Source organism: Pollachius pollachius, assembly GCF_949987615.1.
Source record: "Pollachius pollachius genome assembly, chromosome: 3".
NCBI lineage: Eukaryota > Metazoa > Chordata > Actinopteri > Gadiformes > Gadidae > Pollachius > Pollachius pollachius.
The window spans coordinates 3,956,517-3,977,706 of NC_136936.1; the positions used below are offsets into that span (position 1 = coordinate 3,956,517).

The 21,190-nt window shown below is 43.7% G+C and overlaps 3 protein-coding genes across 3 annotated transcripts; 2 read left to right on the top strand and 1 right to left on the bottom strand.

The window, feature by feature from the left end:
• Positions 1 to 1,531: 1,531 nt before the first annotated feature.
• On the top strand, positions 1,532 to 11,151 carry jam3a (junctional adhesion molecule 3a; the record flags this gene model as incomplete). The annotated part of the gene is made up of 10 exons (XM_079732851.1): positions 1,532 to 1,539; positions 1,636 to 1,772; positions 6,934 to 7,002; positions 7,130 to 7,243; positions 7,477 to 7,629; positions 8,236 to 8,438; positions 9,021 to 9,120; positions 10,426 to 10,555; positions 10,960 to 11,011; positions 11,116 to 11,151. 10 exons carry the CDS (start codon positions 1,532 to 1,534, stop codon positions 11,149 to 11,151), a joined length of 1,002 nt encoding a protein of 333 aa, XP_079588977.1.
• A 2,557-nt stretch (positions 11,152 to 13,708) lies between these two features.
• On the top strand, positions 13,709 to 17,747 carry LOC307073060 (vacuolar protein sorting-associated protein 26B-like). Its single transcript, XM_079732741.1, has 6 exons — positions 13,709 to 14,410; positions 14,578 to 14,734; positions 14,934 to 15,098; positions 15,324 to 15,499; positions 16,008 to 16,150; positions 16,592 to 17,747. The coding sequence occupies exons 1-6, from the start codon at positions 14,188 to 14,190 to the stop codon at positions 16,727 to 16,729; spliced, it is 1,002 nt and encodes a 333-aa protein (XP_079588867.1). The 5' UTR covers positions 13,709 to 14,187; the 3' UTR covers positions 16,730 to 17,747.
• Positions 17,748 to 17,875: 128 nt separating this feature from the next.
• On the bottom strand, positions 17,876 to 20,293 carry thyn1 (thymocyte nuclear protein 1). The gene is made up of 8 exons (XM_079732742.1): positions 20,254 to 20,293; positions 19,739 to 19,801; positions 19,447 to 19,643; positions 19,269 to 19,337; positions 18,939 to 19,031; positions 18,754 to 18,849; positions 18,217 to 18,367; positions 17,876 to 18,071 (listed from the first exon to the last, which is right to left on the bottom strand). Exons 2-8 carry the CDS (start codon positions 19,785 to 19,787, stop codon positions 18,025 to 18,027), a joined length of 702 nt encoding a protein of 233 aa, XP_079588868.1. The 5' UTR covers positions 19,788 to 19,801; positions 20,254 to 20,293; the 3' UTR covers positions 17,876 to 18,024.
• Positions 20,294 to 21,190: the final 897 nt, after the last annotated feature.

Sequence of the window (21,190 nt, forward strand, 5' to 3'; positions counted from 1 at the left end):
AATCTGTGTGGATATTAATTACAGCAGGCCTATTGAATAGAATTGTGGAAGCATATAAAAGATTGGCACCACATTCTCCATCTAATGGTTCCTCGGAGGAGGTATGTACCACAGTACCTTGACTGCCTCAATCTGTTACGTAACGCTATGACTCATGTCACTGATTCTTAACCTTGTGTTTTTCAGTCCTCAGAGATCTGAGATCATTATTTCCTCACACGTATTTTTATTGGAATATTGTAAAATTTCCCCATCAATGGAAGGTAATGACGCAAGTTCCAGGATGATAATCAGGTTACCTCTTTCTCACTCCAGGGCAGAGTTGATCAATTCTGGACCCAAAATGACAGAGTTTGTGGTTTTACTTTTTGGTTCTTAGATTGGGAAATTAAACAACTAAAATAAGCAAGATTGTTATCAACCCTTCCCAATTGAACAGCATGATAACTATTCAGGTCTTGGCCGATAAAGAGAACGTAGCCTAGAATATGACAGCAATAGCCATACACACTTGATTGTTTATTAGCGTTAAAGCTAGGGTAGGCATTTTGGAGAAACCTGCCAGAGAGAACAACATTTCGAAAGTGTGCAATGGTATAAAGAAAAAAGCCCACCCTTCTCTTCAGGCCTTCCTCCAAAGCCACTCCCCCAAAATATGTGACTGCTAGCTTTAGCAATAGCTCAGCCTTGTGGAAGACTCTGGTCATGAGAAATTAGTGCATGGGCATTACTCCTCGCAGGTAGCCGGGTAGGAAGGTAGACAGACAGGTAAGCCTTCAACAGGATGAGCCCGTGAAAGCCAGATACTTTTTTTTATACTGTTAAATTTAGTGCACCTATTTTTTTGTAGGCTTGCTTTGTAGTCGCTTTTGAGTGAGGTGTCATATAATATAGGACTAATATGTGTCTTCTAGAAAATTCATAATAATACGACTATGATCAATATTATATTTATGTGGGTATAAACAACTACATGTAGTTATAACGCGTTGTGCTAACCACATGGCTCTTGACACATATGAAGGGGGCTCACATAGGTTATAAAAGAAAGCGTCAGGTCAGTTGAATGAAATGAAGTGATTATCCAGTGACGTGGGCCCTCGGAGGGGATATTTGATTGCACACTGCCACCTGCAGTCTAATTCAGTGAACCTGCTGCAGCCACTTCCCACTGAAATAAAAATACATTTATAAAATAATGTTAATTGGTTTCAACCGTTTCAATTATTGAAATTGATCATACGTAGTCCGTAGACCTAAATTAACCGGCAGGTGCCCTAATTAAAATATTTATTTTAAACATAATATAGTTTATATATATATATTTAATACATATTTTGTGAAGAAAATGTGTCGTTATTCCTCAATTATGTTCTGAACAATGTCACATACGTTCAGGGAGCATTTACCTGACGGAGACACCCTAGTATAAAATCAAAATGCATTCTTTGGATTTATAAAATACTATAGCAATTGTATGGTGAGTATGGTACAGCTATTTCCGGTGGTCGATGATCCCTGTTCCGCCGCGATGCCCTTGTAGCTATGGAAACTCCTCCATGGCAACATCATCCAGCAGTCTCGCGGCGGACCCCATCCTCCTCCCATACCTCACAGAGGTGCTGACTCTCACAGAGCTCAGCCTCGCGCATGTGTGTGTGTGTGTGTATGTGTGTGTACGTGTATGTGCAAGTGTTGTGACCGATACATGGAAAGCTACAAGATGGCGATAGCGCGAATCATCGCTTTCATTCTCTTCTGTTCGAGCATATGTGAGTAATTTTCTCCTGGATAGCGACGCGCTGCGGGGGGGTTAGTGGCTGTGCTGTGTGCGGTCCGTGTGGTTGTAGTTGTAAATCAGAGCCCTAGCTTCTCTGCTGGAGCTGTAAGCTGACGTTAGGCTCTCTGTCTTTGATCATGTTGAGGTGGATCTTGCTTTCGTGGTGGTGGGGGGACGTGTCGAGGGTCTTGTTGGGCTTTTCTTCTCACGAAGGGCAATTGATTTAACTCCGCGACATTAAATATTAACACGGTGGGTATCCGACACCCGGGCTGTGATGCTGCCCAACGTCCCGATGCATGCCTTTCATTAATGCCTTATCCTGAAAGCGCTCTAGTGGAAATGTGAAGCTACTCATAAGCATAGCGATGTTTTGCAATGCATGCAAATCGTATCTCATCACGGTGACACGTGAACCAACTGACGGTAATCGATAATTCGGTAATGTCTAGGTTATTAATTGTGCTTTGCTTTAAACGGAATCACCCCTTTTCACTCCGCGTTTCGTTGGCAGTAATCATACACTTCTACCAGGAGACAATGCTCCTTTAATAGCATGCTGGAGAACTGTTCTGCACACCGGCGTGCCTCCGTGTGTTAACAGGTGTAGCCCCGTTGGCGTACCGTTATTTCATTCTCCTTTCCTCTCCACAGCTGGATGTGTCCATGTGGTGGAGAATGCATTTGTCTGCTGTCTCTTAACTTCTGTACGAGCCGAGCCTGACACAGTGACACACGGTTAATGAAGGCTTTACAAATGGTCTCAGAGGCTCTCAGGTCAAGGACAGACTGGAGTGAGGGATGGCTTGCCCCGTAGGAGGAGGTGGCCAGCAGCAGGTTCTATCGGTGCCGTAATGTTGTTGTTCTGCCCCACCCCTGGCAGGGCAAGCTGGGGCCAGCGAGTTTAATGGGGTGAATGTAAGTCCCCCTTCAAGTTGGCTAATGCTCTGTGATATTTCCAAATTGGCGTGACTCGTTTCTGAAGTACAAATACCCCCAATGTGACTGCGTTTGTTTCTTGCAAATGACTCATTGCTCATTAAGCATGTATGAACAGCCATCGCATGACCAGAGTTTGGAAGACAAGTTAGCAGGCTGAGTAAACAGGAGTGTGACTGCCTTTCGCCAGCGGCCACTGTGACCATCTGCTACGCTTATGCAGTAATAGTCAGCCCATACATCCCCACATAAAGTGGTACCCGACTGATTCCATGCCTGTGTCTGTGCGGCCTGAGCCTTTAGTTGTGAGTGTTTTCTGTGCTAAAGTGATAAAGCTAGCAGGCAAAGCTTTCTCGCTCATAAAGCTGTTCTCGTATAGCTCTGCAGTTCCGAAGCTGGAATGAGATGACACCAGATTTATTTACTGACTACCGGGGGTATGTAATACACTGCGATACCGGCAGTGCTGAAGTGATTGCCAATGTGAGCCGAGTCGAGGTAGATCCAAGTCCAAAGTATAATTTGTTAGATACACAGAGCACCTGCCAGGGGGATTTCAGGTCAGGGTTACCAGACGTGTTCATCTACTTATTAGAATATTTGTTTGAATTTGTTCGAATATGCATTGTGAAATGTTGTTGCATTAGGTGTTTCATTTTGTAGGGTGTGCATGCATAAGGAAAAAGTGGAATTTATTCATTGTTAATATTATTCTTTCATATTATCCTATAGTCATCACATATCTTAAATGTTTATCTTCCTTCCTTTAACAGCATGCTGTAATATGATAAAGTTTTACAAAAAATATGTTGTGTAAACACATCATATATTACACAGCCCGTTGGATGTGTGGTTCTACTCTAGTCTTCATGCAGTCTCTCGATTGCTCATTTACTGATTCCGGAAATTCAAACAAGACTGAGACCAGAGGCCATTGAATTTTTTAAATGGCTGTGTTGGAATGTCTGGAAAAAGGCTTTTTATAGACTACTGGATCACCACTTTGTATTGAGAATTGGAAGCCCAGTTGTTTACATGTTTTTAGTGCCTCAGACGATGGCAAAATGTGTCTATTTAATAGAACATTTCACTCCAAACAGGCCTGGTACTTTATCTATGCATTACCACAACCAGGAGATTAATAAAAAAAAAGGGCTTGCGTGGGCTGGCTTTCCTGCATGGATTATGTTTTATGTATTAGAACAGATACAGATTCATCTTTAGACCTGATTGTGTTATCAGGGTCACTATTGTCTGTATGAATGCTTTTGGTTTTGTAGGAAATATTAGCATTTAACCTATTTATAGCCATTGTTTTCTGAATCATTCTTTCCCACGGCCTTGAATGTATTGTTTTATTGTTTTACTGTCCTACAAACGGGGACACAGGGTCAGGAGTGTGTTAACGAGATACAGGCCGTCAGAAGGCCACACACTGTAGGGCTTGCTTTACCGACCTCCTAATGATCATTTCAAGACCCACATTTTGAAAAAATTATAAATAAACTCCCAAGGCTTCAGTTTTTCTTATTTTCATATAATTTACGCTCCTTAATCTATGATCCCTAGCCTCTTAAACTAACAAAAACACATACAACATTTGTGAGTTATACAACTTACTTAAAGCTGGGGTTGGCAATTCGGAAAGAATCCCTCCCCCTCCCTTGAGGCCTGTCTCCAAGGCCACTCCCTCAAAGCACATGACCAGCTCGTTAGCTTCAGCAGTAGCTCAGCCTAGCCTTGTGGAAGACCCCGGTCGTGGCCAATGGGTGCAGGGCAGAGTGTGCGCAGGTAGCCGCCGTGAGGTAGACAGACGGGCAGGCAAGCCATTAATTTCCTTTGGGCCGAATTAAATTATTCACTGGTTTATTACAGGCTGGCGACAGCCACAGATAAAGGATATTTTAAATAAGAGTATTTGATTAATTGATAGCTGTTCAACAAATATGTAAAAAATGCTTGCAAAAATAAATCCCCTTCCCCAGCTTTAATGAAGCCCTAAAACACTGAAATGCAGTACTTTGCTGGAGTCTTCTTCTGCAGTCGTCCTATAAAGTCTGTATGATCTCTGCTTGATCTGTTATCTCTCTTCTTGACCGCTTTTTATGTGATGGTTTGAGTCCCCATCGAATGTGTCCATGCTGACAGACTGAACAAATCCCAGCAGTACGTCACTATCTCCTCAACACAAACATTCAACTCTAAACAACACTAATAAAGCCTGAAGCCAATCTCTATTTTTGAAGCGCTCTTCAGCACAAGAAAACCTCAGGGCTGATTCTTCAGCCACCATGCCTGGTTGTTTCCGTGCTTACAGACCAGAACAAATCTCATCTGTATACTGGGGGGCTGTGTCTGCTGGATAAGCTATGTGTCTCCCAGGATGTCCAGTCACTGTTGGGATAAAAATAGCCCTCTCCGTGCACTGAGTGGGAAAGTCAGCGCAACGGAGACGGAAGCTGAGACCTCGGAGTCACATCTCCTCGCCACAGCCACCACAGCTGTGCTCACAGTATGCGGTGGCAGTATGCGGGTTGTCCCCACTGTCAACAATGAGCACTTGGCCCCCGCTATACTAGTCCCACTTTGCGCCGGGGGGGGGGGGGGGGTACCAGAGCTACGTGGATGCGAGGAGGCGTTATGCGCAGTGCTGCTGAGGTGATGATGTGTGAGGGGGGGGGGGGGGGCGAGGGGGTGGTGGGAAAGTCTTTTTCCGAGTGCAGAAAAAAATGCAGTCACGACATCGTCTGAGAGGGTTACTATCACCGAGCCTCCAAAATAAGCTGTGGCGGATGTTTCGGCCAATTAGGAAGCCACAGTGCTTATTATTGTCTAATCCAACCCCTCATTTTGTAGCGTTCTGTGTTGTCCGACAGAGAAGGGAAAGGACCCGGTTGGGCCTGCTCTGCATGCTTGTTTTCACATGGACGTGAACCCGCTAATTACTGTATTTATGGTATTAGATTGTGAGCAGAGAGTGTGTTGTTTCTGCGTAAAGTTGCTGAAAGGTATGCACAAATTGAAAGGCACACAAAAATCATACAGCGGACAGCTCTGTTTAAAAAGAATGGCAATACATTGAGTTAGGACCCATTCATGGATGCTTAGGATCTGGGCTTGATTGCCGGTTGATGTATCATTCTACCATTGGCTTTTTTTCAATGCTAATCCATCTGGATCGTTAAGGCATTTTGATTGAGCCAGCTTGATTGATCTAACTTGAGGCCGTTCAGATCTGGCTTTTAAGAAACAAACCTTGCCACAAGGAGTGCCTTTGGAACTGAAGCGACAACTAAATAGGTTACTTAACAACAACAACTAGGATTTAGGTCTAGGTTTGGGTGCCTTTTAATTCCAGGCCTTGAGGGGAAAACAGGAAAGCAGATTAGCATAAATGTGATTGTTCTGTTTTGGGCCCGTGTTTTTTGGTTAAGCAGTTCATTTACATGCATCCTTGCTCACTGTGCGTTGCGTCATAAATTCCCCCTCTCTTTCACGCAAGCCTCCGTACTGAACCGGAATTGCTGAATAAAGAATTAATTTGATCGCTGCGAACTGGGAAATAATCCCTCCATTGAAAGAAAGACTCTGCTGAAACTAAAAACAGTACCGTTGTCCAGCCAAGTTATCCTGGTCGACAAAGAATACTTTTTGAGCTGACTCGGGGAGAAAAATAGAAAACAAACAAAACATGGCAGTAATTATATTCCAAACCCCGTAATAGATCTGTAAGGTACCTGTTTAATTCATCAGCCAGGAGTACATGGGCACACAGTCGGCAAGGCTCCTCCACAACGTGTCATGAGGGTAAAGAGCGGTGTGTACATTTGTTACAATTAACAAAAAACATGCTTCCATACACATTTTTAACATCACTTTTTAACCACCACCGACAATGAAAAGCTGCTGCATTTTGTGATATTTTTAGGGTACAGAGCCTGGGACTTTTTTGTGGGCATTTAGTGTTTCATGACTGCACCATTTACCCATTCAGCCCCAGGTGTTATTCTCTTGGGATACAATTGGAACGTGATTAATGGGCTCTGGTTACGTAAATCTCATCTCAGGGCCCTAACTCAACAGATCTTCCGTTGTCAGTCACTAAGTACTTTAATTCGACAAATCTGATCAGTTAACTCCTCTGGATAGACTGACAGCTCTCTGCCATATGGAGCCATAACCATCTTCCTGTGTTTTTGTCTTTCTATTCGCAGGCCACGTGCCATCTCTCGCTGTCATTCTCCGGACGACAGACAAGATTGTGTGGGCAAATGAGTTTGAGCGTAAGCTTCTGGAACAATCCGTCCGTTCCCCTCCTGCCCAAAGTAGCTTTTGTTGTTCCTGGGCCTACCGGTTGGTTTGCTGATATCTTTTATCTTTCCTTTCCTCTCTCTTTCCCCGCTTCCACAGCCATTGAGCTGACCTGCTTAATAGAATCCATCTCCACCAACAATCCCCGGATCGAATGGAAGAAGATCAAGAACGGCATTCCCAGTTATGTCTACTTCCAGAATCGGATATCTGGTAAGAGGCACTTGTTTGAAACGTTTCTTTTCATAGAAAGATGAATCCCTCAGTCAGCAGCATCACAGGAAACCTCTTGGCACCGCTGTTCTGAGCTGAAGCGCCCCCTTTTCTGGCCCACATTGTGATGGAGCAGTGGGCAGTGAATTCCCCCGTTGATCCGTCGCGGGGACACGCTGTGTATTTCAATGAGTGTTTTTGTTCCTTGTTCCCCCCCCCCCCTCCCCACCCAGGCGACTTGGAGCACAGGGCACAGCTCAGAGAACCGGCAAACATCCTGATCTTCAACGCCACCCGCACCGACACCGCCGAGTACCGCTGCGAGGTGGCGGCCATCGACGACCAGAGACACTTTGACGAGATCCTCATCAACCTCGCAGTGAGAGGTACCGTTACCATAGTACTGTACTGCACTGCAGTGCACTGTATTGTACTGCATTGCGGTGCACTGTACTGTACTGTGGTGCACGTCGGATGAAACACTGAGGGTCCTTGCAACCTTTTGTACAGCAAGAGTACAGGGCCCTACTGCTGTCAGATGGGCAGTATAACATGGACATTCTGTACAGTGAAGTTCTTATGATAGTAAGGCAAAACAAGACAAAAAGGAGTTATGATGACTGCAATAAAAAAAGAGCTAGTAAAGAAGTTTTATGGTAAAATAAAATATATATTATATATGAGCTGTAGGTGCATACATTTAAAAGTGTAGGTCCTGTAGCTGTAGGTGCATACATTTAAAAGTGCAGGTGCACAAAGCGAATAGAATAAAATGTTATATATGAGCTGTAGGTGCATACATTTAAAAGTGCAGGTGCACAAAGCAAATAGAATAAAATGTTATATATGAGCTGTAGGTGCATACATTTAAAAGTGCAGGTGCACAAAGCGCAAGAGCGCAGGCAAAGACCGGCCGATGCTGTCCAGTGAAGGCGCCGCAGCGGTCGAGATGGTCAGGCTTCAGGGTGAGCAACGGCGTTCCCTCCCCGCAGTGAGGCCGGTGGTGCCGCGCTGCAGCGTCCCGGACGCCGTCACCGTGGGGACGTCCTCGGAGCTGCGCTGCCTGGAGAACGAGGGCTTCCCCGCCGCGCAGTACCGCTGGTTCCACAACAACGAGGAGCTGCCCCCGGACCCCAAGACCAGCCCCCGGCTCATCAACTCCTCCTACACCATCAACCAGGACACCGGCAGCCTGGTGGGTGCTGGGGGGGGGGGCGCCTTCGTGGGCGGAGTTGCGCTTCGGCTCGGTGGTTTGGCTCCGAGCCGAACAGGAAACCGGGTTTGATCCCCAATGTCTGCAGCCTGTCGAAAAGGGTTTTGTCTGTAGTCATTATTGAGGCTTAACACAATTAATATAATACAATTATGAATTAGAGTATTATTACATTAGTACTTATTACTTGCTGGATACGGTATTCTCTTTTATTTTCGAAGGTTTTATCCTGTTATGGTAGAGCGAGATACACAGGAAGGTATGGGAGAGAGGGGGGGGGACATGTACCAAAGGACCACGGCCAGGGATCAAACCCCACTCACTGCGGTGAGGACCGGGCCTTAATGGTATGCGCTCCGCCCGCTGAACCACTGGGGCGCCCCACACACAGTGTTCTCTATCTAGCTATTATGTATTTCAGGTGGGAGTTGAACCACCTAGCGACTGCACTACACTGTGAAATGTTCATTGTTTCTATATCCTGGTGGGCATCCCCTGCAATAAGAGCCGGTCAGCGGAACGTAAAACAAGTTATGTCATCGTGGGAAAATGTCCTCTTGGCAGAAATTCCGTCGGGTGAAGAAGGACGATGCGGGGGAGTACTACTGCCAGGCCAAGAACGACGCCGGCCACGCCCAGTGCCCCCCGCAGAAGATGGAAGTCTGTGAGTGGTCCCGCACCCATTCCCCTTAGTGTCAGGACCGGGCCGATCCTCTGTTACCTCCTTTCCACCAACGCAAACCCGGTGTGCTGGTGCTGGGCTGGTGCGTTTGCTGGTTCAGTGTTGGTTCTACACACCAACCTCCCCAAGAACCACCTTGGTTTTCCACAGACTTTAGGGCCAGAGTAGAGCCACGTGAATGCGTCAGCATGCGACCCTGTTGTCCTAGCAAGCATCAGGACGTTAAAATTAACGCTACAATTAACGCGTTAAATGTCGCTCACCCAAAACCAGACGTCACTGGTTCTTGTTTCTGGACCAGCGTGGACTTGGTACTGAGTTGGAACTGGTTCTTATGGCCGGGAGCCAGGATTATATATGTGGAAAAGCCAAGAACCGGTTTGAGATTGGCACTGGCTCCGAACTAGCACTGGAACCGCGTTGGTGGAAAAAGGGGTATGTGTGAGTGCTGAGGCGTGAACTGACTCCAGGTCGCCGAGTCTGGTTTAGAAGGTGAGTCTTGCTTCACCTGTGAGCGTAAGCACTGGGCTCAGCCAGCTCTTAATAACATTACTGGCACTGACAGTGTGTTATGTAATGACATCATAACACTTAGCCTGATACATTTACACATATATCCATTAAACGCTTTACTTGTTTGAATAGATGTGTACAATAATAAGATACAAATCTGTATGCCATTAAATAATTCTTCTTTGTTAAGTATGGTCTCTTTGCACGTAACGTACATTCAAGATGTACAAATTCTTCGTAAAAATTGCATCCAAGTCCCAAATTAATTTTAAATTCAATTACTCCACAAAGTGCCTGTAGAAAAAAATGAAATAGTGAAGAATGAAGTGATTCTTAAATCAACATGTTCTCTAATCGTATAATGACCATAGGGAATAAAGGGGAGTGATAATCATTTGGAGATACAGCCTCACAGTGGGAATAACTATAATCCATATAATCCATGCCAGACCAACTATAAATACACACAGTCACCTTAGTGGAACTAAGCACAAGCTCACTTGTAGCCTCCGCAAAATATAAGCTTAGTGCCTGAGACTGTAGACGCCTTTGAATGATTCCTTAACTGCCAATCAAAAAGAAGAAAAGATATTAGACTAAAAATAATTTGAATTACGGTACGTACTTATTAACAATCATTAACAGTACGTACCGTATAATGTTCAAGCCTTTCATACTTTACTTGATCATGCAACCATGTGAATCATTTTAACTTAAGCAAATGTATTAAAATGTTTTATTTTATCTGACACATATTTTTTCGTACTATTCTAGATGATATTGACATCGTCGGGATATTCCTCAAGTCATTGGCTGCATTTGTTGCGTTCATCTGTATAACTGTTGGCATTTGTCATGCCCACAAACACGGATGTTTCTCCAGCAAAGATCACAGTGATAATAAGTAAGTGACGCATTCAAATCACCAAATATAGATCAGTAAACTCTTATACCAAGAGATTGGTCACTGGCTAACGAAGTAGCTGTTTTTAAAGGGCATCCAGTTTATTTTAAACACACAATGGACATTATTTTACATCAAGAAACAAAAAGAAAAAAAGTTGGAATTTGAACCTATAGTCAGAAGACACAACCCTCTTGTTAACCAAACAGTGTTCGGTTATAAAATCATGATCATATTAACAACTTTCAAATCAGCCTTTCCAACTCATATGTTTAGTTCACACATCTGTTTCAGAGCACGATAGGAAGTAATTGCATTCCTAGCTGACTTAGAAGTAGGATAGAGCCTGGCTTCTTATTCCAGCATAAGTCTTAAGCAAAACTCATCCTCTGTCATCATTTCAGCTACAAAACACCCGGCCACGAGCATGGGGTGGTTTACGGCGATCCAGACGAGGTACAGATTGACCTTCACTATCTCAATGTTTCATATACAGACAGCTTTTAGATTGTTGCAGTATTAATTATGATTTATGCTAATTACATTGTCTTTGTTTTCAGGGACATTTTCGACACAAGTCGTCATTCGTCATATGAGGGGGCACAGTATTCATCCGAGTGTGTACGACAAACAAGACAAATCAATATCCATCGGGTGGGAGGGAAGTGGTCCACATTATCAAATATGAAGTATTATGGCACATGAGCTAGGGCTCCTTAGGCACAACTTACTGGCCTTCGTTATATATATCTACAAATATACAAGTATTACTGAGTACATAATAACTTTGATTCTTTGTAATACCATTTATCCCAGTATGCTACAACTCAAAACGTTATATCAATTCTAAAAAAAACGAAAGTCGTCTTTCAACATTTAACAACGAGGGGGCGTGTGAAGGAAGCAAAATAGAGTGGCGAAGTCACGCCCCTTCCGGTAGAGCCCATGGGACCTATGAGATCGAAAAATATGAATGGGTTTCAATGGAGAGAAAGTAATTATCTTCTGGTCCAAGTCTTTGTATTCCTTGGATTACACATATGTTGTTTGTGGATTTAAATGATAATTTTTCATGCAAAGAAAACTAAAAAAATCGAGAAGAAGTTTGGTAATGTTAGGTTTTGTGTGAGGCCGCTTTGTGAACTACATCTCGTCGCTGCTCTCGATGCGAATAATATACGTCACCACCCGCACTTGGAACTCTGGTACAGACATGGCGATCTCTCTGCTCCACTTCACTTCTTTTTTCCAAGGGGAGGACTAAAGCATCGAAAGAGGTGAAAATCATGATAAATCGGGGCACGTGAAGAGTTTCAGTTATGCCGATGGGGAGATTGTCGGTCTTGTCCACGCCAGTCGCAGGGAGCGTGACGTCACATACTAGACGTAGTCTTTCTCATTGTGTTTTCTCTACAGCCTTTAACTGAAAAATTGCACAATAAACGGTCAAACTCTTGACTTGAAAAATTATCATTTAAATCCACAAACAACATATGTGTAATCCGGGGCATATAAAGACTGGGACCAGAAGATAATTACTTTCTCTCCATTGAAATATAATATCCATTCATATTTTTCGATCTCATAGGTCCCATGGGCTCTACCGGAAACGGCGTGACTTCGCCACTCTACGAAAATGAGCCAACGATATGACGGCAGCGACCGCTCCGTCCCGGCAGAGAGCCGCATCATCAGCACACACTTCTCCAGAGCACAGAGATACAAACACATCAAAACGTTGCCAAAGTAATTTTAGTTGATTTCACAACTACAATGCATTTTTGTTTCATTTAGCTTTTCTTACTTTGCAAGAGAACGTTTTATTGCACAACTTACTAGCTTCCTTTTAAAGCTGTGACCTTTTTCTGTCGGGGCAACAGTCTGACCATGGAAGAAACAGTGAGTTATTTTTCTTCAGGAAGGTTTTGAACAAATCCTCTTTTTTATCTCAACAACTTTATACTCCTGAAATTGTTTTCCAAAAAAAGTTTTATTTTCTATAACATTTCACAAATGTAACACATCTTCTGTTTATGTGGTTTGAAAGGTTAACGGTTCTTGTAAATTGTTACTACGCAGGTAATTAGTAGCATAATATAGGCCAATTTATTGGCCGATGTATTGATTGATAAGTTGTAGGTATGTCTGAGTGTAACAACTACAATGAATTTGACTACATATACCACAATGCTGCAGCTCACTACGTACTATGAACTTGGTAAAGAGTGCTGTTTTTGTGTATAAGTGACCTTCTGTGCTTTACTAATTATTTTGTGAATATTGGACATATTGTCCAGTTTTTGAATCAATATTAAATGTACAAAGACATTTCTTGTTGTTATGTTTTTCATGCATTGGCAGCATACTTATGTACATATGGCAATAAAAACTGTTTGTTGAACATAGAGTTACAAAACGTATTAATCCGTGTGTATCTGCAGTATTAAACTTGTCATTCATCGGTTACAGTTCATCTTCTGAAACAATAGGTGTCAGTGTTAGAAGTCTTCTAGAATGATTTGTGTAATAACTCAGGAACTGTTGTTCATTTGATATTATTGTAAATTGTTTTGATTTGTTACTATTAAATACATTTTTAATTGGACAATTGCTTTGCTCAGCTTTTTAACATATTGTGGGAATCCACAGTTAAACTGAGATATTGAATGGTTAATGTCCTATTGGGGTATAGAGCGCCACATTTATAATGGGTGCAACAAAATGACTACATACGCAGTTAATGCGATAATACATAATATGAATACATTTTTCCGAAAAACCTTTTCATGACAGGCAGGTCTTTTTTGAAGACAATTCAAATTCAAATGGCAGACTAAAGAAATTATAATGCCAGGATAGTCAGCTGTTCTGTGGATGTGGATGCGACAGTGGATGTGATTGCTACTATGGATGTGTATGTGGATGCTACAACTGGATGTGGATGCTAGTATGCTACACCTGGATGTGGAATCTACACATGGATGTGAATGTCGCACATGGATGTGATGGTACCATGGATGTGGATAGTACACAAGGATGTGAATGCTACACATGCATTAATGGAGAGAATCGTCGCGACATTATGTAAATCACGATCCGCGCCGAAGCACCTGTGCTTTTATTTTGAAAGGAACACCCGGAAGCATTCGCTTCAACAGACCATTGCTACTTCCTGACCATTTGACAACATTTACTCTGCAGATGTAATTTCAACACACGACTGATCGCGTTAATCTGCCAAGAGAGTTCCTCATCCTGACCGATGTTACCACCGGGGTCGTCGACTCTCTGATGGACGCACGGCGTCCGGATCCGCACGCCACTGTCTGTCGACGCTAGTCTCCCCCATCCGAGACATCCGAGACACCACCATGGAAGTGGGGAAGGTGTTCTTTTGATTTGACTCTTGATCTCCTCCTGGTTGACCGCTGAGTGCACGTCTGGTCCGGTGCCCGGGGGTAGCTTCTACATCTACAGGTCTATGTTAGTCTATGTTGTCCTCTCGTTCTTCAGGAGTAAGGTCATAGAGCTGCGATAGATACTTCTGCAAACAAGTCCATCCAGACTGGCTAGTTAGAGGCCACAAGAGGCTCATACCGACGTGTGTACATAGTGAACCGCCAGGGAGGACGATGAGTTTCTTTAGTTTTGGTCAAAGTGCAGATATCGATGTGGTGTTGAATGACGCCGAGACGAGGAAGAAGGCTGAACACAAGACAGAAGATGGGAAGAAGGACAAGTACTTTCTGTTCTACGATGGGGAGACGGTGAGTGGGAAGGTGAACGTCACTCTGAAGAACCCCGGGAAGAGGCTGGAGCACCAGGGGATCAAGATCGAGTTTGTGGGCCAGATAGGTGTGTGTGTAGGTTGATCATGCGTTTTGCACCTTTCCTTTACCCCCTGACGTTTCTTGTGTTTGTTGACATTGTTCTCTGAGCTCGCACCCCTGTTTGTCTTCATAGTAAACAGCATGATGTCGGAAGACCAAGATTTGATTTATGATATTTGCTTGTATCCACAGAGCTGTACTACGACAGAGGGAACCATCATGAGTTTGTGTCTCTGGTCAAAGACTTGGCCAGACCCGGCGAGATCACCCAGTCCCAGACCTTTGACTTTGAGTTCACTCATGTTGAGAAGCCATACGAGTCCTACACCGGCCAGAACGTCAAGCTCAGGTACTGAGAAGGAAGCGAAACGTTCACTGTTGTTTTCAAACATTAACATCCTTCACTTAATCTGTCAATTGGTAGCTATATTTCACTATTCACCCTGGCGCCTTGACAAGAGAGAGGCGGTTGATCCAAAGTCAACCTAGTCAAATGTTTTTTTCGTGTGGGGACCTCTAGACGTGAATGTGTTTGGTTTTATCTACAGGTACTTCCTACGAGCGACGGTCAGCAGAAGAATGAACGACATCAGTAAAGAGATGGACATCGTGGTGCACACTCTGAGCACCTACCCGGAGCTAAACTCCTCTATTAAGATGGAAGTGGGGATTGAAGACTGCCTCCACATTGAGTTTGAGTACAACAAATCTAAGTGAGTCTCAAGAAAAAAAAACAACGCTTAATTTAATTTAAGATGAATTATTGACGATTTATGATTAGATTGATTCTTGCAGACCATAATGCCCAGCATTTCAAACAACATTTGAGTGTCAGTTTCAATGTGTCTAATAATAATGATCACTACTATATATTGTATAAACATTTGGAAGACACTTGAGATTTCCATGCATCTAATTTTGACTCTGCACCGTCACAGGTATCATCTGAAAGATGTGATCGTGGGGAAGATCTACTTCCTACTGGTGAGGATCAAGATCAAGCATATGGAAATCGACATTATAAAGCGCGAGACCACAGGCACAGGACCGAGCGTGTACCACGAAAACGACACCATCGCCAAGTACGAGATCATGGACGGGGCGCCAGTAAGAGGTGAGTGGCACAGAAACCAGTTCTTCATCAGTGGTATCGGAAATGAGACTTGACTTGTTTATTCATGATTCATGGTGCTGGTAGGTAAGATTAAAGAGCTGCAGAGCGAGTGCATGAGAGAAAGATTTAAAAATGAAACAACAAACGTCAGAAATGAGCAGCGAGTGTATGGATTGTAGAGTGATCAATATAGATCGACTCATACAGAGGCAGGCGCAGTCAGCTCCACAACAACTGATAACCGTTTATACACTTGAATACACGATTGCTTATAGCTCTTCAATTAATTTATTAATTATTTCATTTTATTGTAGGACGATGTTTTTATGTGAAGCACTTTGAGTCCGCCTCGTGTATGAAAAGTGCTACATAAATAAAGTTGCCTTAAATCTTACAGAACCTTTCAATTCATGGAAGCTATTTATGTATTTTAGGATATAGTTTATTATTCATTGTATCCGCTCTGTAATATACTGCGGCTCTTTATTGTAACTGTCACCGATCACAGGGGAGTCCATCCCAATCCGGTTGTTTCTGGCCGGCTACGAGATGACACCGACCATGAGAGACATCAACAAGAAATTCTCGGTGCGCTACTACCTGAACCTGGTTCTGATCGACGAGGAGGAGAGGCGCTACTTCAAACAGCAGGTACCGCGTTTCTGACACATCAGCGTTGCAATGCACAGACCAAGAGTGGGAATCAAACTACCAACCCCCGTCCGCGGGACCGCACGTAATCCGATAGAACGGTTTGGCAATAAGTCGGTTGTGTCGTCGCTATTTTACATTTACTTTACTAAACAGACGCTTTTATGTAAAGGGTTAGGGACTTAAGACAGTTCACACACACATTCACACACCGACTGCGGAGTCAACCATGCAAGGCGACAGCCAGCTTGTCGGGAGCAGTCTGGGTGAGGTGTCCGCTATGAGGAGCCGGGGATCGAACTAGGTACCTTCCGCTTACAAGCCAACCACCTAACTCCTGCGCTAATCCCTCCAGCTATGTATACGATTTAGCCATTTTCAGACGGGAGACTTGATGTCGATCACCGGTTGACTCTGTGTCGCCCCCCGACTGTCCTCCAGGAGATCACGCTGTGGAGGAAGGGCGACGTGGTGAGGAAGAGCATGTCCCAGCAGGCCGTCATCGGGGCCCAGAGGTTCGAGGGCTCGGCCGCGTCCGAGAGCGCCCTGGAGCAGGCGGCGAGGGAGGAGAGCGGCTAGCCCTGCTCCCCCCCCCCCCCGGGAGGGACGGAGGAACCAAGGTGTCTGGTGGGCTGAGGGCCGGTCTGGTTCCCTCCACCCATCACCACCACCACCACAGTACCAGGTGTTACCAGCTGTCTGGCATGTTTTGGCTGCTTGGGGGGGCGGGGGGGGGTGAAGGGAAGCCGGGCTATATGTGCACAATGGAGGAAAACAACTGAGAGAAGTGGAGTGCATGAGCCATTTTACGTGGCTTGGGTTGCAGGTCTTGTTCTTGTTCGTTTAGTTTTTAGGGGGGGGGAAACTAAATCATGTTACAGCTTCCTGTGGGTGAAGTCTGATATTCTGCTTTTCACTCTCAAGTGACCAGTTTGTTTTGTTTTTTTCATCAAACGTCACATTCTAACACGTTCTGTTCTGTAAATTAATTTGTATGTAACTTACACTTTTGTCCGAATGATTTAGTTGTAAAAAATGTCAAAAGAAATTTAGACATTCCGCATTTAATCAACGTCATTCCTAATGTTTTAAGGTCAAGAGATCCAGTAACTTTGCACTTCTATTTCTTGCTAAATATATTGTTTCCTCTTATGTATTGTTTTGTGTCCTACGAAAAAGAACTGGAGCGTGTTTGTTTTTCTCAGCCCCTTGTCCTTAAATCAAGGGATTCAGTATTATCCCATCGATTATGATTTGTACCTAAGAGCAGTGCCCGTCTATCGCTTGTGATTGACCTTGCAGTGCATAGTGCCACAACATGACCATTGACATGCTTTACCTCAGCATTCCACTGGTATTAGAAGAGGGTGTCTATGTGCTTGTATTTAAGGCCTCATCATGTTCTCGTGTTCTGTATCTTACACATTAGAAACTACTTAAGTGGTGCCTAATTGTACCTAGCAAATTAAATCCTCTTGGCTAACATATTTTAGTATTTTAACCCGGAAGGTGTACAATAGATCGATTTTCTCTTTTGCTAAATACTAATCATGTATTCCTTGTCCCTCAAAACTATAAATAAATTGATGCCAAATGACTTCGGAGCATGCTTTCTGCATGTGCCTGATGCCGTCCTCTGAATGGGCTGCCTGTGTTTTAAACTGTAGTTGATGACGTGGTTCTATAATGGAAGAGATCTAATAAGTGTTCGAGTAAATAGGGCTATAGGTAGATATTTATTCACACTCTTAGATTGTAATTATCATAACATTCAAATTTGCTTGGCTACAAATACATGTTCAATATAAAAACTTTATTACAAAAAAGGAAGCAAGGACAAACATTATTGGAGTGTTGAGTTTGGGTCCAAACTCTCAAATTGGCTCTTTAGTCTCCAAGTCTAAGACAAACTGAAACTCCTCTGTAAAAACAAGAACAAAACACACAATGAGTGAAACTCGCCGAAGAATAGAATATCAAACTCCTGAAAAACGTCCAAACCCCCAGGGAACATGAACCGACGCACGTGTTTAGAAGTGGAGGGGGGGGAACGCGCTGGTACGTACCGGGGGTCAGGGGTTGGACGGAGAGCCTGGCCCTGGTGAACAGAGCCATGCTCTTCAGGGGCCCCCCAGTTGCACTGTGTTTCAGGTGGTACTTCTTCAGCTCAGACAGAGGAATGAACCGCTGAAGCATCCGTTGATACCGGACGTCAACCTACAAACAAAAGAAGAGGACCAAGGGAAATACTTGTTTTGTAGGGGCGGCAGTGGCTTAGGAGGTAGAGCGGTTTGGCTGGTAACCTGAAGGTTGCTGGTTCGATACCCGGCCCCTCTTAGCTGGGTGTCCTCGAGCAAGGCACCAAACCCTAACTGTTCCCGACGAACTGGCTGTCGCCTTGCATGGCTGACGTCGGGTGTGTATGAATGGTGAATGTGAAGCAATATTGTATAGCGCTTTGAGTGGCCAATAGGATGCAGTCCATTTATTAATTCGGATTTTTAACCTATGGGAGACCTCGGGGAAGACCTAGGATAAGTGGTTTGTGAAGATGCGATCATATAGGTGTGAAGCCAAATCCATAAAACAATCATGAACCGCACCATGCTCCATTTGGGGTTGTCCGCTTTGCTGGATGCATCGAAGTGCACGTCTTTCTTGTCAAACTGAGTGTGGTCCACATACGCCGCCTTCACGACCTAGAGGAGGCAAAAAAACGCAAGCCAGGTTAAAGCAGTAAAAACCTCAATCGTCTGGAGGTAACTGTGGTGGGGGACCAAGGTCTAACCTCCATGACTCCTGCGATGCCCGGCTCCTTGCAGTTGCTGTGGTAGAATAAGGCTACATGCCCCTCTCTCATGTCCCTCATGAAGTTGCGTGCCTAGTGGTCATAAACAGAAGCCATGTACACTAGAGTACACACACACTACCATAGAGCATAAACCATACACACGAATACACTAAGCCATGAACATAAACTTATTTCTCTGACTCCCACGCCCACAATCGTCCCAGCGAAAATTAGGATTAGGATTAATATGTCATGCTATAGGGATGTCATGGAGTGAACGCATATTTTAGGTCAATATCATTATTGGTACATGTGTAGATCTACTACCTGATAATTGCGGACACCATCCCAGCATCCCGTCTGATTGGGAAGAGCCTTCAAATCCTCAATCCCGAACTGTATTGAAATGAAATCAGAAATACATAAAACAGGCGGGCAGCACAGAATATACGAGAACTAATCCAATCACCGAGATGGTGAGGTCACGCAGGCGCAAACCGCGTACCTTCACGTCAATCCCGTATTCCAACCGGGTCTCGGGCTCCGACTTCATAAGCCAATGGGAGAAGAGAGGGATGCTTGGGGGCACGCTCTTCGTTTTTTTATCGGAACTATCAGGGGCCGATCTCTTACCCCGGATCGGCTTCTTCACGTCCACCTCTTCACGGCCGTCGTCGTCTTTGGGAGTGACGTCAACTGCACCTGTTGCCGAGGCATCATCATCATCATCATCACTCCACTGCGACAGACCGCCACACGGGGTTGTTTGGTGCGGATGAGGGTCAGGGTTTACTCACTGGAGTCGGCGTCTCTCGCACTCGCTCTGGTGCTTCTCCTCGGAGCCATTTTAGTCTTAAAGGCTGAAAGATGACGCTATAACGTTAGTAATCGGGCGAAATTATGAATGACCACGTCGGGATATCAACATGTCAAGTGGCAAACCTAGGTTTGTTTTGTATACATGTTTGACGACTACAGCCTACTGTACACTTCTGAAAAGTTAGCTATGAACAAACCAAGTGTCGGATTTATATATTTGAGTTGACATTCATTTGAGGTATGATATCTAGTCATTGAACTCAGATTATACACTGTACGATACATGGCAACCGTCCCACAAATTAGTCGATAGAGATATGGGAAACCTTAGATAATATAAACCCCAATACACAGAAAACATTCCTATAGTTGCAGTTGAGCTATTAAGAGGTTGAGCTCGCATTACAGAGTGCCCGAAAAATGTGCTTAATACATACAGCAGACAAAATATGATTTAGATAACAATTGTTTGGTCCAGACGTCTGGGTCATACCGTGCAGTTAAGGATGGTCCATGTGGATTCAATCACAGCGTCATCCCGCGTGGAACGAAATATCGTCACGTGACAAAGTCACATGATGCTCAGCTTCCCATGACCAATTAAAAAATACAACAACAAAGCTGAGACCCTTCCTGCGTTCCGATGCCCAACCATGGTATTTAGTATGCCAGAAAAAGATCTAGTCTGTCTTCATACATCTGGCATCTGGCATAGTATGGAAAAAGAAAATCGCATCGCATATTTGCCTAGTATAAGTGACCCTGCACTGTAAAACATGTTGTACGTCCTGGCACTTGTACATTGCACTTATTCAAGGTACTTAATTGTGTAGCATCTACAGTAGCTGCTATCTTTGCTTTACACGGGGAATGGGTTAGCCTAGCGATTGTAATACTTGCACTTGGTTCTATGAACATCTTTACTGTACCGACAGCGATGTATTGTTTCACTTCTTATGACAAATGTACTTATTGTAACAAATGCACTTATTGTAAGTCGCTTTGGATAAAAGCGTCTGCTAAATGTAAATGTAAATGTAAAACAAATGTAAAATATATTTCATAGTAAAATGTTCTGTATTATTTTACACATTTTTCCTGTTTTTACCTAAAACAATAAAATGTTTGTACCCTTAAAATTACAGGCTAATTGATTTGGAACGTAGCCGATCTGTCATTTATTCTGTGAAGGCTAATGTATAACATTATTTTCGTTAAATACATATTATCTAAAAGTTGATTGGTTCAACTATTCAATTAGAGACCTCTCAGTCGCCTCTCTGACTCTTGAAATATTACTTGGACTGAAGAACAGTAACGCAATAAACAGAGTATAAATATGTAATGTATTATTATATGTGTATTGTATATTTCTTCTTGAATGCATTTCTTGAATTATATGGTAGCCCTATGTATTTAGTTGTTGTTAT